Source organism: Echeneis naucrates, chromosome 9, assembly GCF_900963305.1.
Source record: "Echeneis naucrates chromosome 9, fEcheNa1.1, whole genome shotgun sequence".
NCBI lineage: Eukaryota > Metazoa > Chordata > Actinopteri > Carangiformes > Echeneidae > Echeneis > Echeneis naucrates.
In genome coordinates this window covers 14,711,428-14,723,962 of record NC_042519.1, presented here as the reverse complement: position 1 = coordinate 14,723,962, position 12,535 = coordinate 14,711,428, and the positions used below count along the sequence as shown (strand labels likewise).

General features: G+C 44.1%; 1 protein-coding gene across 4 annotated transcripts in view; it reads left to right on the top strand.

Annotated features, from left to right (window-relative positions):
• ptch1 (patched 1) overlaps window positions 1-12,535 on the top strand; it is a 45,837-nt gene that overhangs the window by 10,387 nt on the left and 22,915 nt on the right. For 2 of the 4 annotated variants that reach the window (XM_029509777.1, XM_029509778.1), the window contains exons 3-11: window positions 4,115-4,304; window positions 4,667-4,736; window positions 4,892-4,983; window positions 6,355-6,553; window positions 6,685-6,806; window positions 9,225-9,372; window positions 11,384-11,515; window positions 11,616-11,771; window positions 11,972-12,070. In XM_029509777.1, the coding sequence (XP_029365637.1) occupies window positions 4,115-4,304; window positions 4,667-4,736; window positions 4,892-4,983; window positions 6,355-6,553; window positions 6,685-6,806; window positions 9,225-9,372; window positions 11,384-11,515; window positions 11,616-11,771; window positions 11,972-12,070 (1,208 nt within the window). Of the gene's footprint in view, window positions 1-4,114; window positions 4,305-4,666; window positions 4,737-4,891; window positions 4,984-6,354; window positions 6,554-6,684; window positions 6,807-6,925; window positions 7,313-9,065; window positions 9,115-9,224; window positions 9,373-11,383; window positions 11,516-11,615; window positions 11,772-11,971; window positions 12,071-12,535 lie in introns of those variants that run through there. The other 2 variants (XM_029509780.1, XM_029509779.1) reach the window with 2 other exon arrangements.

Genomic DNA, 12,535 nt, shown 5'->3' with positions numbered 1-12,535 from the left:
GAGAGCAGGAGAGTGAAGGGGGCTCACCGTGGGTCAGATAGGGTCTCGGCTCTCAGTGCGGCCTTTCATCACAAATTTGTGGCCGTGTGCACACCTGCATTGCAGAGCCAACACTGAAAACTACCACCGCTGCTCTATATACTGCTGTGTTTGCGGCTTTATTGTTGGTCTGCTTGCACTGCTACTACAACAGAGAGAGGATGCAATGGCATGGCACAAATGGGACTGTTGTGGAAGCCTTTTGCGGTTTTGACAAATGAAGAAAAGAACAGTAAATATTGATAGGCCACAATGTTGCTTTCCTTCTACTGCAGATGATTATCTGTATGTCGGTTGAATACTGACTAATACGTTATACACACAATCAGTTCTTGGTGCCTTAAGCCAGATGTTTTGTCACTTTAGAACAGTGACGAACAGTGATGAATTTCCCTCAGGATAAATTAGGTATCTATCTATCAAAAATACAAAGTGGCCGACATTTACTTGACAGGAAGATCTGAAGATGGAGGGAGGGTTGGACACAGGGTGACAGCAGATGGTAGAAGGTAGAAGCAGCGATGTTCAGAAAGGGAACAGGTGGGTTCAGGCTCTGTTCAGTGACAGGCAGAGGCAGCTGAAAAAGAGGTAAACAGGAAGTAGGAGAAATGCAAAGGGGGCAACTGTGAAGGTGGCGACGTGAGTGGGAAACCTGAACAGACTGACTGCTAAAGAACAAACAAGACCATGTCAGAAAGAATTATGCAGCCGGGATCAGTTATTGTTTCCATTTTTCACCTTCATTAGAATATCTTTTCAGGCAAATTGATTGAAGTAGCAGTTTAGTAGGAATGGCTTTCCAAAATCGCAGCCTCATGTACGTGTCCTCTGTACCTCTCGCAGCGTAAAGGAGCACAGGGTATGGGAGGTCGCTGGAGAGTTGGTGGCAGAGAGATGACCTGGTTTTTGGGGGGGCTTCCTCCTCACCACAGGGGGCCCCTGCTGAGAGGGAGCTTAATCCAGCTAATCCTTTCTCTGCTCACACACACACACACACACACACACACACACACACACACACACACACACACACACACACACACACACACACACAAAGATGTGTTCGGCCACATGTACGTACCGTATTTCCACCAATGCACGCATGAGTTCTCAGAGATAACATAAACAATCGTTTCAGCTACATGTAGCAACGTCTTATTATATGTTTGCTGCTAGTAGAGGTAAAAGACTATTATTATTATTATTATTATTATTATTATTACCTGTCTAAATGTTCTAATAGAGATACTGGATAGATGATAATGTTCATAGTTGTGGTAGGAGCAATGTGTGTTTTTTATCGCGGCATCACACTCAGGACTTATACTAGTTGTTTTCCTTGAAAGTGCGAGATGCTTCCGTTGTCAGCCATCAAGAGATGTGCCGGGGGGTGGGGCTACGCTGTTCTGTGTGTGTGTTGCACAGAGAGGAGAGAAAGTTGGCGAGAGGAGAGGGGGTGGGCCGTCTTTGACAGAGGGGCCAGGCTGATTGCCATCATGATCCGGCCAATCACAGAGAAGAGCTGAATAGAGCAAAGAGAGAGAAAATGAGAGTATAAAGAGGGTGTGTGTGTGTGTGTGTGTGTGTGTGTGTGGGTGGGGGGGTCAGGATTGAAAGGAGGGTAGGGGCGATGTTAGTTCCTTAGAAACCTACTTACTCTCCCTTCTTCCCCACAGTCCCCCATTCCCCTATTTTGAGAATAGGGGGGACCAGGGGTTAATGTTATGCAACACACTGAATACCCACACTCAAATACAGTGACACACATTGGTCTGCTTCTCTTCTCCTCTCTTCTTCATCACTCTTCTGTCAGTAATGCTTACACAGGCCCTCCTCCTCACATGTGTATGGAGTACAGAAATGCTGATGATCAGGCCTGCAACAATTTTCATTTTTGATTTCATCTGGTAATTATTTTCTTAGCTGACAAATCCTTTTGTTGATAATCTGTGGACAGAAATGACACCCAGATTGAGATTCACAAATTGGTTTGGGATTCTGAGATTTGGAGTTAAGTTTCATATTTTTTGGCTGTAAGAGGAGCTGAGAATGTTTAAGGTTTCACTTTGAGCTTTCGCAATTTCCCATCTAAGAGCCAAAAAAATTCTCTAAGTCGAAAGCAGACAGAGTGATGTAGGTTGGATATAATATGAATACAACAGCAAGAACTAGAGCGAGTATGAGAAGTATGTTAAAATCAATGACACTTTGTTTTAGGACAGAGCAGCTGAGCGTGGAGCAGGACACCTTGGAGATATCAACACATGCTGGGGTCAACCAGTTTTTCTTAGGAGAAGGAATATGGGAATATGTGTCATTGAAGAAACACAGCTGTGTGTACACACACACTCTTGCACATGCTCCAATGTACGCCAGTGCGCACACACATATACACTCGCGCATATTTTCTTGGTCCAGCTGGGGTGTTAATTTCACCCCAAGGCTGTGTGAGTGTTGACCCCAAAACGCTGTAACCTCGTGAAGTGTGGAATTCTCTAAGCCTGAGGCCATAATGTGCTGTTTCCTGTAGAGAGAGAGTGCATTCCTTTAACTTGTCCCATTCCTTGCCACTTGCTGGAAACTCGATGTCTTTGGGTGGCAGTCTACAACTTGGAAAGAGTTCAGAATGAGCGGCAAGCTCTGAGGGCGACCTTCTTTTTCAGCCAATCACACGTGTAGACACCTTACTGTGCATAGCTCACGTTCGTATTTTTCCTCTCGGCGTTGCAGTTAAACTAAGCCTGGGGCGAGCTTTGCCCCCCTGAGCACTGACGGTGTAGCGGACAAGTCGACTTGTTAGTGCACTGTCAGCGTGCGTCAGATCTAAATCAGTTCCATGCCTGCTCTTTTGAAGGGAGAGCCCGTGTAACGTAGCGGTGTAACTGGCGCAGCAGTGGAAAAGCATGTCGCTCCAGTTAGCCCGGGCCTGCTATTAATGATGAGTATTATAAACATGCCTTCAGACAGGATCAGATGGGAATGCTGTTTGGGTCCAGAAAAAAAGAAATCAAGTGTGTTTTCCTAATGCCCCAAGACATGGCCCCCTCCTTCCCTGTTCCATTGGTCTGACTGGGTGGTCCAGCCCAGCAGAACAGGCATGCTTATGTTCAGCTTTAATGCCATTACAATGGGGTGAAAATATTCAATCTATGCCTGCTCTTGCATGAATTGGGCAGAATTGTTCAATTGGATTAAGGCATAATAAAATTACAGATTTTTTTCACGCAGTTAGCTCCTTCACTGGGCATTTTTCCGTGTGTGTGTGTGCGTGTGTGTGTGTGAGCGAGCAATTGAAAGAAGATGACTTCAAATTGCCAGAGCTTTCACTGAACATTCAAGTCACTGATGATAGAAGGGGCAATATCCTCTGCTTGTAAGCCAGATGCACGCTGAACTGAAGAATCCAATTCCAGTGTGGAACGTGTGAAAATACCAATAATAGTTTCATCAATTTTATTTGACCAAAAGTTTGTCCATGCCTGCATGACTGCAATTGCCTGCATTTGTTTGTGTGTGCGTGTGTTTGTGAGAGAGACTTTGCCAGGCCTGTCTTGGCTGTGCTGGGGTGGAGCAGGGCAGCTAAAGGGCCTGAAAGGCTGCTTTTGTAGCTCGGGCTAGCTGAGAGCTTAGAGCGCACGCACAGGGCTTAGTCCCACCACGATACTGGGAGCAAAGCCTGGAAGAGAGCCTCTTTCTCTTCTTTATCAAGCGCGCGCACACACATTTACTGTCACACACATATGCAGTCAATGTGGTCTGGCACTGCTGACTTGTTAGCAAATTTGAGCAGAAACATTGAGCTGTTTTTTGTGAAATGTGGATTTGTTGCAGTGATGTTAGTCTTCTTGGTTCAAAGGAGTGGGGATGTTTGACATTTCATGGGTACAAGCTCACTGTAAACAAAGTGCTGTCTGATAACGCGTCATTGAAAGTTAAAAGGTTAATATTTATATTTTTTAAATCAGTATGATGGTAGCATGATGTTGCACAGATGCATACATGTAACTCTGTGGATATTTGGTTTCAACACTTTTCGCCTTTTGTTTTATTTATTTATTTATTTTTTGAAATCCAGTTGGTGGGCGTGTGAACCAGGAGCTGAAGTACACGCGGCAGAAAATCGGTGAAGAGGCCATGTTTAATCCACAACTGATGATCCAGACGCCACGGGAGGAGGGAGCCAATGTACTAACGGTGGAGGCTCTTCTGCAGCACCTGGAGTCAGCTACCCGAGCCAGCAGAGTCCATGTTTACCTTTATAACAGGTAACGCCCTTATTAGTCTTGTCTATTTTGGCTTCAGACATCGTAGTTTCCTGTTCTGGTCAGTTCACGTCAGCTCAGTCTGAGGAGTAATGTGACGACACTGAAGTAATTGTTTATCTGTGTATTTTATTATGTAACCCTATGTATCGAACATATTGTTCGTCTCATCCATGCTCATGTCTGCAGTATATACAAATGCACAACATACCCAGGTGTGTTTTGGCTAGCAGTACCTCATGACGACAAAAGATTTATTACCACTTTCTAATCATTCTCTTTTATCATCGGTGTGGCCTGAGGGCCTCCAGCTGTTATACAGGTATTACAGAACTGAACACATACTGTCTTGTCCTCCTTTTCAGAATATGGAAATTAGAACACTTATGCTACAAATCAGGAGAACTAGTAACAGAATCTAATTTAATGGACCAGGTAAGAATTAAAAGGTTTATTATGAGTTTGTGAAGTCATTTATATTATGTCATCAAAACATTACCAATGCAGTCAATACTTTTTGTCAGTTGCTTCCTTCCATGTCCACTTCCCAGTGTCGGTAAATATCTCTTTTGCTGTATTTATCCAATTAGATTATAGAAAAGCTACACCCCTGCCTCATCATCACCCCTTTGGACTGTTTCTGGGAGGGAGCCAAGCTCCACTCCGGAGTGTTCTATCTCCCGTAAGTACACAAAACTCCTTTTTACCAGACAGAATTAGTATTTTATGATGTGTCGGCCCAGTGGCTTGCCAACACAGCGCATCAGTAGTTTGCTGTATCCCTTTCAAGCACCATTATCTTTTTTTTTTTTTTTTTTTTTTTTTTTTTTTAAATCATCACGAGGCACACATACAGCTTTCCTCACCATGAGGCCTGAGTCGTAGTTATGGAGTGAGCGTGTATGGTAACAGTATCGGTATGTTCTAGCTGTTTTCAAGACAGAGAGAGCAGGAAGGAGGAGGTGATCTGGATCTCGAGATCTTGTTTTTGCCCCTTAAGTAGAGGCTGCCCAAACACGCTCAGCCCATCCAAAGACACACCACAGAAGAACGAGTGTGCATGTGTGTGTGCGTGTTTGTCCTGAACCCGTCCCCTCTGAAGGCTCTATTGTAGTGGTTGCTGGCATGCGTATCGCTGGCGATAGTTTCTCTCCAGCCCTGGGCCTCACACCATTGTCTGGCCCTTCTGTTGCTAATGGCCTGCTGCTACAGTAATACTCAGCAGACCTTTACCTCTGCATGCATGTACATAATGTGTGCCATTGCCATCAGTGCAATTCATGTGTGTTATTAATGTGTGAGTGTGGATCATCTTGATCTGCTGCCTTCAGTATGTGAATACAGTGTGCGTGCGTGTGTGTGTGTGTGTGTGTGTGTTTCCCTCAGATGGTAAATAAGGTTTTTACTATGTTCTGGTTGGGAGGCTAGGAATAATAACCCAAGCCTGGTTAAGCACATACAATGTAGTCTGAATGACAGAGAGATTCAGAGAAAGAGAGACTGGAATGTGTGAGGCAGAGACCATAGAGGGACAAGGACTGGTTTGGAGCAGGAATTTAGCACTGTGCCACTGCATGATGCAAATTGGGCTCCATTTATCGTGGCGCGTCTCTCAGGATGTGGAAATTATTCTTTTCTTATTCGTGTTTTTGGCGTAAATCTGGAGGTAAGCGTGGACTGACATGCACATGCGGAATCCACACTTGAACACTTTGTCCTCTCTGTTTCTGTCTCTCTTTCCAACTCTATCAATGTTTAATTAAACACGTGTCCTCCAAAACTCAGTGTTTTCAGAGATGTAATCAGCCTAACCAGTTCAACTTGTCTGTGAACAACAAAACAAGCACAACGCACAGTGGACCATAGCAACACCAATAAAACAGATAATAAGATGACGTTAAGTTGATGTTAATGTTTTTGCAACCTGGGTGTTTTGAAGATGCTATCAGTGGTACAGATGACTGCAAGTACAAATACTCAGCCTTGAAGTGAAGTGGACATGGTTGAAGATGATTGTAAAATGTTGCCTTTTTTTTTACTTTTAACTTTGCAGAGGTAAAGCCCCCCTGCAGTGGACTAACTTTGACCCTAAGGATTTCCTTGAGGACTTGCGAAAGACAAATTTCCAAGTGGAAGTCTTTGAGGAAATGTTGGAAAAGGCAGGCGTTGGACACGGCTACATGGATAGACCCTGTCTGAACCCTGCTGACCCCGACTGTCCCCTCACAGCGCCCAATAAGAACTCAACTAAGGTAGACACTCAGGCTGCAGCTTTGGCTCCTGATGTCTGTGTATAAACGCAACATTTAAATGTTTTTGGTAAAACATCTATAAATTAGTTGCTGACACATGTTTTCCTTGGATGTTCATTTTATTGCACCAGCCATTCGATATAGCACGCGCCCTAAGTGGCGGCTGCCATGGCCTGTCCAGGAAGTACATGCACTGGCAGGAGGAGCTGATCGTAGGAGGGACCACCAAGAACGGCAGCGGACCCCTGCTCAGGTAACATATCCACACTTACACATGCACATCCTCATAAACACTGGAAAGACTGTTTTTTTGTGTTTTGTTTAGTTTTTTTTTATAAATTTTTTTATTTTCTTTCCTTGATGCTCTCGAAGTGGCGCGTGCATGAGTGCGTGTGCGCCGTGTGCTGTAAATCTTGCAGTCATTAGCAGATTCCAGTGAAATCTTTGAGCTCCAGCTGTTCCTGCTCAGCTCTGGCTGCTCTGCTTGGACACTGCCCACTTCTACACACACACACACACACACACACACACACACACACACGCACGCACGCGCACAGACAGACACACATGTACAGAATGATCCATTGCCTCGCTAGTTTGTCCAAATATACAGTCATTTGAGGTACATGGTCTTAATTCTACCACAAGCTGCAGCACAAACCTTATAGATTATATAGTGTATCTGTGGACATATATGAAGTTTTATGTGTGAAATGAACTGTGTGGCCTTCATAAGAGAACACATAACATTTAGTCCGCCCCTCTATTGTATTTTCATGGAAAAATAAAACCTTAAGTATAAACGCTTTATAAGAAACTTCCTGGAATTTCACAAGTTATCCAACATTTTGCTAATGGAGCATTTATTTGTTAAATTGCTGATACACTGGTGCATGCATGTACACACAACAGCAAATCTCTCTCACGCACTCACACACACACACACAAGCACACACACTCAACTGATCACATAGTACAGTGGGGTGCGTTGTTTGTTTTGTGGTTGTGTTTTTTTTTTCCTGGCTAGTTTGGGTCATTAGGGTGTCTGCGTGCCTGCCTGCCTCTATTCGTGTGTGTCTGAGCGTGTGTGTTACTGCTGGCACTAAATTTCTACATGTTGTTGACTAACCGCCACCACCACCATTATTCTGATTATCACCATATTACAGGGATCACATTCATTAAGCAAACGACCAACTCATGTCTCGTCATTTGGTGCATTAAAATCTGGTCACTTAAAAATATATAGGCTGGCTCGATTTTTGCCTTCTTAATATGCACATTAAGGCTGCACACAGGGATGCCTCAGAACATGATCAGGTCGGAATCATATACCCGTTTCATGAGATCCAGCACTTCCTCTGTCATGATCCTCTCAATATCATATTTGGTCAATACCTTCTTAATTTTTTGTGCAGTTTCGTTTCAGGGTTTCAGTTAGAGTGAAAGCAAGATCTGAATGTCCTTAATGCTATTTTGGCTCAGCATTGCAATGGATAACAAAGTTACCATTGTCTTCTGTATTTTTTGTAGGTAACTATATCCATTGTCATACCGCTTCAGTACTAAGAGCATCAGCGGTGACCCCTAACTCATCGTACCTGTGAGAGTACAGGATGTGAAGAGGATGCAGTGAAATAAAAGAAAGGGAAGAGTTTTGAGTGTTTCAACAAATAAACAGATAGGATCAGTGACTTTAGACTAAACGGAAATCATTAATGGAGCTGAGGTGATGATTAAAGTAACAGCTTAATAATTAATTATCATTAATTGTATAACTTTGTATGTTTTATACCGAATTAAATTGGATTTGTTCACTTTTCTCTGGACTTTAGATAGTATTTATTCGTTATAGTCTTTTCAGTCTATAGACTGAATGGTCTGATAATCAAAAGACAACCCTCATTTTATATTAAACACAAACAATGGTTATTTGTTGGCCATCTATGAATAATTTAGACATCTGAACAACTGGACCTTTGTGCTGTGCAGCATGTGGCAAAAGGAGCATGTCTCATGGCTGTTGGCATCTGAGTTCTTGGGTCTACAGTCAAATCAGATGGAACAGTATTATGATTAACAAGCAGGTGAACTTAAGACAATATTATTCATGATGACTGCTGTCCAACGTGCTCCAGGTGCTGTGGTCTTGATTTAACTCTTGAGTTAAATTTACACACACTCTGTTCTGCAACCTCTGGTTTAGGAATTAAGCAAATTTTGAGTGTCTGGTGTGTTTGGCTGATGAGGTTTTGGTATTATTCCACCTTTTCTGCTTCTCACATCTCCCAGGTGGTTTGGCATTCTTGGTGTACTGTGTTCTTTTCCAAAACAAAACAACCTATGCATGTAGTCATAAGTCTTTAAAGCTTGCACTGCCTGCCTATGGGCTGGGTTGGATTAACATAAAGCTGGTGATGAGAACAAGAAAACAACAGTACTTGGTGATTCATCTGACTCATTAACAAGTCCACTTTTCAAACCTTGTTGATGTGTTCTTTGCACGATCAAGAGACCTCCTGCGGCCTCATCGATCTTCCAGTGTGAACCTGATGCTGCCAGTGAGAGCTTGCACCTCTGTGACCTCCCACTTTTTTTTTTTCCTCCTTTCATCTTTTTCATCTTTTCCTCCCTCTCGCTCTGCCGCCCTCCCTCCTTCCCTTATTTCCAGTGCCCAGGCCTTACAGACCATGTTCCAGCTGATGACTCCCAAGCAGATGTTTGAGCACTTTCGGGGCTATGAAGAGGTTTCCCACATTAACTGGAATGAAGAGAAGGCCGCAGCCATACTGGAAGCCTGGCAGAGGAGATACTCTGAGGTAAGGGCCACAGCACTCTGAAATGAGAGAAAAGAGAGCGAGAGAGAGTGAACCAGAAAAAGGGGGCAAGGAGAGAGAAAAGGGAAAAGAAATTGAGCCAAAAAAATTCTCAACAACCACATTATAAATCACTGGCCGGATACAGGTGAACATGGAAAGGCCTCATCCAAAAGCCTGAGCCCTTGATAGATATTACAACCACTGTAGGTGTGTGGTAAATGGCTAAAGCTTTCCTCTCGCTGCTCAGTAGAGAGGAGCGATGGAGCAAGGGGGGAGAGCATGTCTGGAATACATTAAGGGAGTGCTGGATCTCTCTCTCTTCCTCTCTTTTGCTTTTATTCTTGCTCTTTCTCTCTTTCTCCTTCTTTCACGTACTCGCGCTCAAACACACATGCAAGCACACTCAAAAGTTCACACACAATTGCTTTCCCAGCTGTGGCCCCATTGGTGGCTCATGTGTGACATCATCTGGTCTTTGTTTTGGGGGCCCCAACCTCTGTTCGACATGGTGTGACCTTGTGTGTGTATATGTGTGTGTGTGTGTGTGTGTGTGTGTGTGTGTGTGTGTGTGTGTGTGTGTGTGTGTGTGTGTTTACGAGTGCGTATCTGTGCGCCATTCATCTTGGGGCTCAGGAATCAGTGATTAAAAAACAAGTGTGATTATTTATTCCAATATTTGAATCAATGGCAGTGAAAGAAGCCAAATTGCATGTGTGTGTGTTGGACGTGTCTGCGTGTTGCTGCAGTTACTACATTTCAATGCTGAAGCCATCTGTCTGCCCTGAGATAGTGGGAGACGGCGAGGATGGGTCGTGGTACTGTGCACATTCTCCCAAATAAAACTTGAGTTCCTACAAACAGAGGCAGAGCTCATTATTCAGGGCTGAGATTCTACACCAGGAGCCATACTGTATTTTACTGCATGTTCAATACTTATTCATCAAGGCGGCAAGACAACAGACCCAAGTGCAGCGTATCAGTCATCTAAAGCTGCATTTATATAACACATAAGCGCAATTCAGAGTGCCTAGTCCTATCCAGCCATTCACACACACACACACCACTTTAATATTTACAATGTACAGAGGAGCAGGGGGTCGACCCATTGACTTCCCATTAGAAGGCAATCCGCTCTACTTCCCAAGCTGGGCAACTTGGGTTGAATCAATTAAATGCATTTCTCTCCTCTGGCAGACTGTGAAAATGGAGGGAGACGTTTTAATGAGAGGGTTTAAAAATATATTCTGCTGGAAATCAGTGATTTTGTCAGGGTGAGTCATGCTTGGAGAGTTGTTTCGCATTTGCAGTCAGAAGATTATATAAGGAACCAAAAAGCAGAACACAGAATTCAGGTACACCAAGTTTATTGTACAGGTGAATGGAGCTGAAGAGCAGGCCGGAGGCAGCATGGGATAACCAGCAGCTGTAGGGCAGGGCCAGGAGGCAGTGAAGGCGGGGGTCTGGACGAGGGAGGAAGACCGGGAAGGAGAAGAGGGGCAGATCTGAGGTGATCAGTCAGGCTGAGCGGGTGAACCACGGTTCACCTGATAGATCGCAGGAGATGATGTAGCAGGAACCAGGAGGTCGACTGGACAATCTGCAGCGTGTCTACAGGCACCAGGTAGAGCTGCGACAGCTGGGGAGGAAATGAGACTCAGGTGTGCTACTTGCGCTGCAGCCTACTCACCTGATCTTCCCCTGGTTGTGAATCATGACATTTCCGATATATGCAGGTTTTTTTGGATTTGATTATTTGTGTGTGTGGAGCGGCGTACTGCTATAGTTCAAAAACAGAAGACGCAGCAGTACATTATAAATGAACATAATTTCTGACTATTTAAAATGGGGAGCTGTGACTGAGTTGTTGTTAAACCAGGCGGTCTCAGTTGGTCGTTGTGACGGTAGGGTCACTCTAGATCATTAGAGGCTTTTGTCCACTTTTCTTTTCTTCTATCTAATTTGTTTTTATTTTCTGTCCCCCCTCCTTCTCTGTCCTTCTCTTCCTCCTCAGGCGGTGCTCCAGAGCGTGGCAGCGAATTCGTCTCAGAAGGTCTTGTCTTTCACCACCACCACTCTCGAGGACATCCTGAAGTCTTTCTCTGACATCAGCGTCATCCGTGTCGCCAGCGGATACCTGCTGATGGTGAGAGCAGACACACAATAGGGCTTTGATTGTATTGACCAGCTTATACACGCAACAGGTTGATTAATAAGTGAATGACATGCTTGCTGTTCGTGTGCAGCTGGCCTATGCGTGTCTGACCATGCTGCGGTGGGACTGTGCCAAGTCCCAGGGTGCCGTGGGGCTGGCTGGCGTCCTGCTGGTGACTCTGTCTGTGGCAGCCGGCCTGGGACTCTGCTCTCTGCTGGGAATTTCCTTCAACGCGGCCACCACACAGGTAACACAGGTTGATGGCTGCTTTGCAAGCCTTTGTTTTGTTGTTCGTCAATCAGAGCTTTGTTAGACTAAACATCTGCTGTATATTTTGCTTATGTTTGTTGTTTTGGGTTTTTCTTTTTTTTTTTTTAGTTCTCTTAGTTTTTTTTGCTATGAGTCTTGTGGCTTTTGAAGCTCATGAGGTTTTTGTGCGTGCTGCAGGTGCTACCCTTCTTGGCTCTGGGAGTTGGAGTCGATGACGTTTTCCTCCTTGCTCATGCCTTCAGCGAGACTGGACAGAACAAGAGGATCCCATTCGAGGTGAGGCAAACATCCACAATCACCCGTTTTTACTCCCCCTGTACCCCCACCTCCCCTACTATCTTATCTCCGAAATAGAGGAATGTGTGAAAGCCTGTCTGTGCCTGTGATGTAGCATCAAACAACATGTGCCACACACACCTTATCTAATCGCCATGTTAAATGTGTTCCTTTTTTGTGAAAACAGAACTGCAACCATCTCTGTCTGTATTGGATAACAATTCTTGTTTTTGCAACATCGAATTTTACTTTGTGCAATCTGTCAAAGCTTTTGTTGTGTGTTGTACATATTTTGGCACGAGTTAGTATAAATTATAATGACTAATGTCTGCATCACACCCTGAATATTAAGTCACTGGTCTACATTAATACTCATGACTGGTTCTTAAATACATGACAGATGTGTATAATGTGGTTTGATTTTATATATATATTTATATATGTGAGAGTATTTTGTATGCTCTT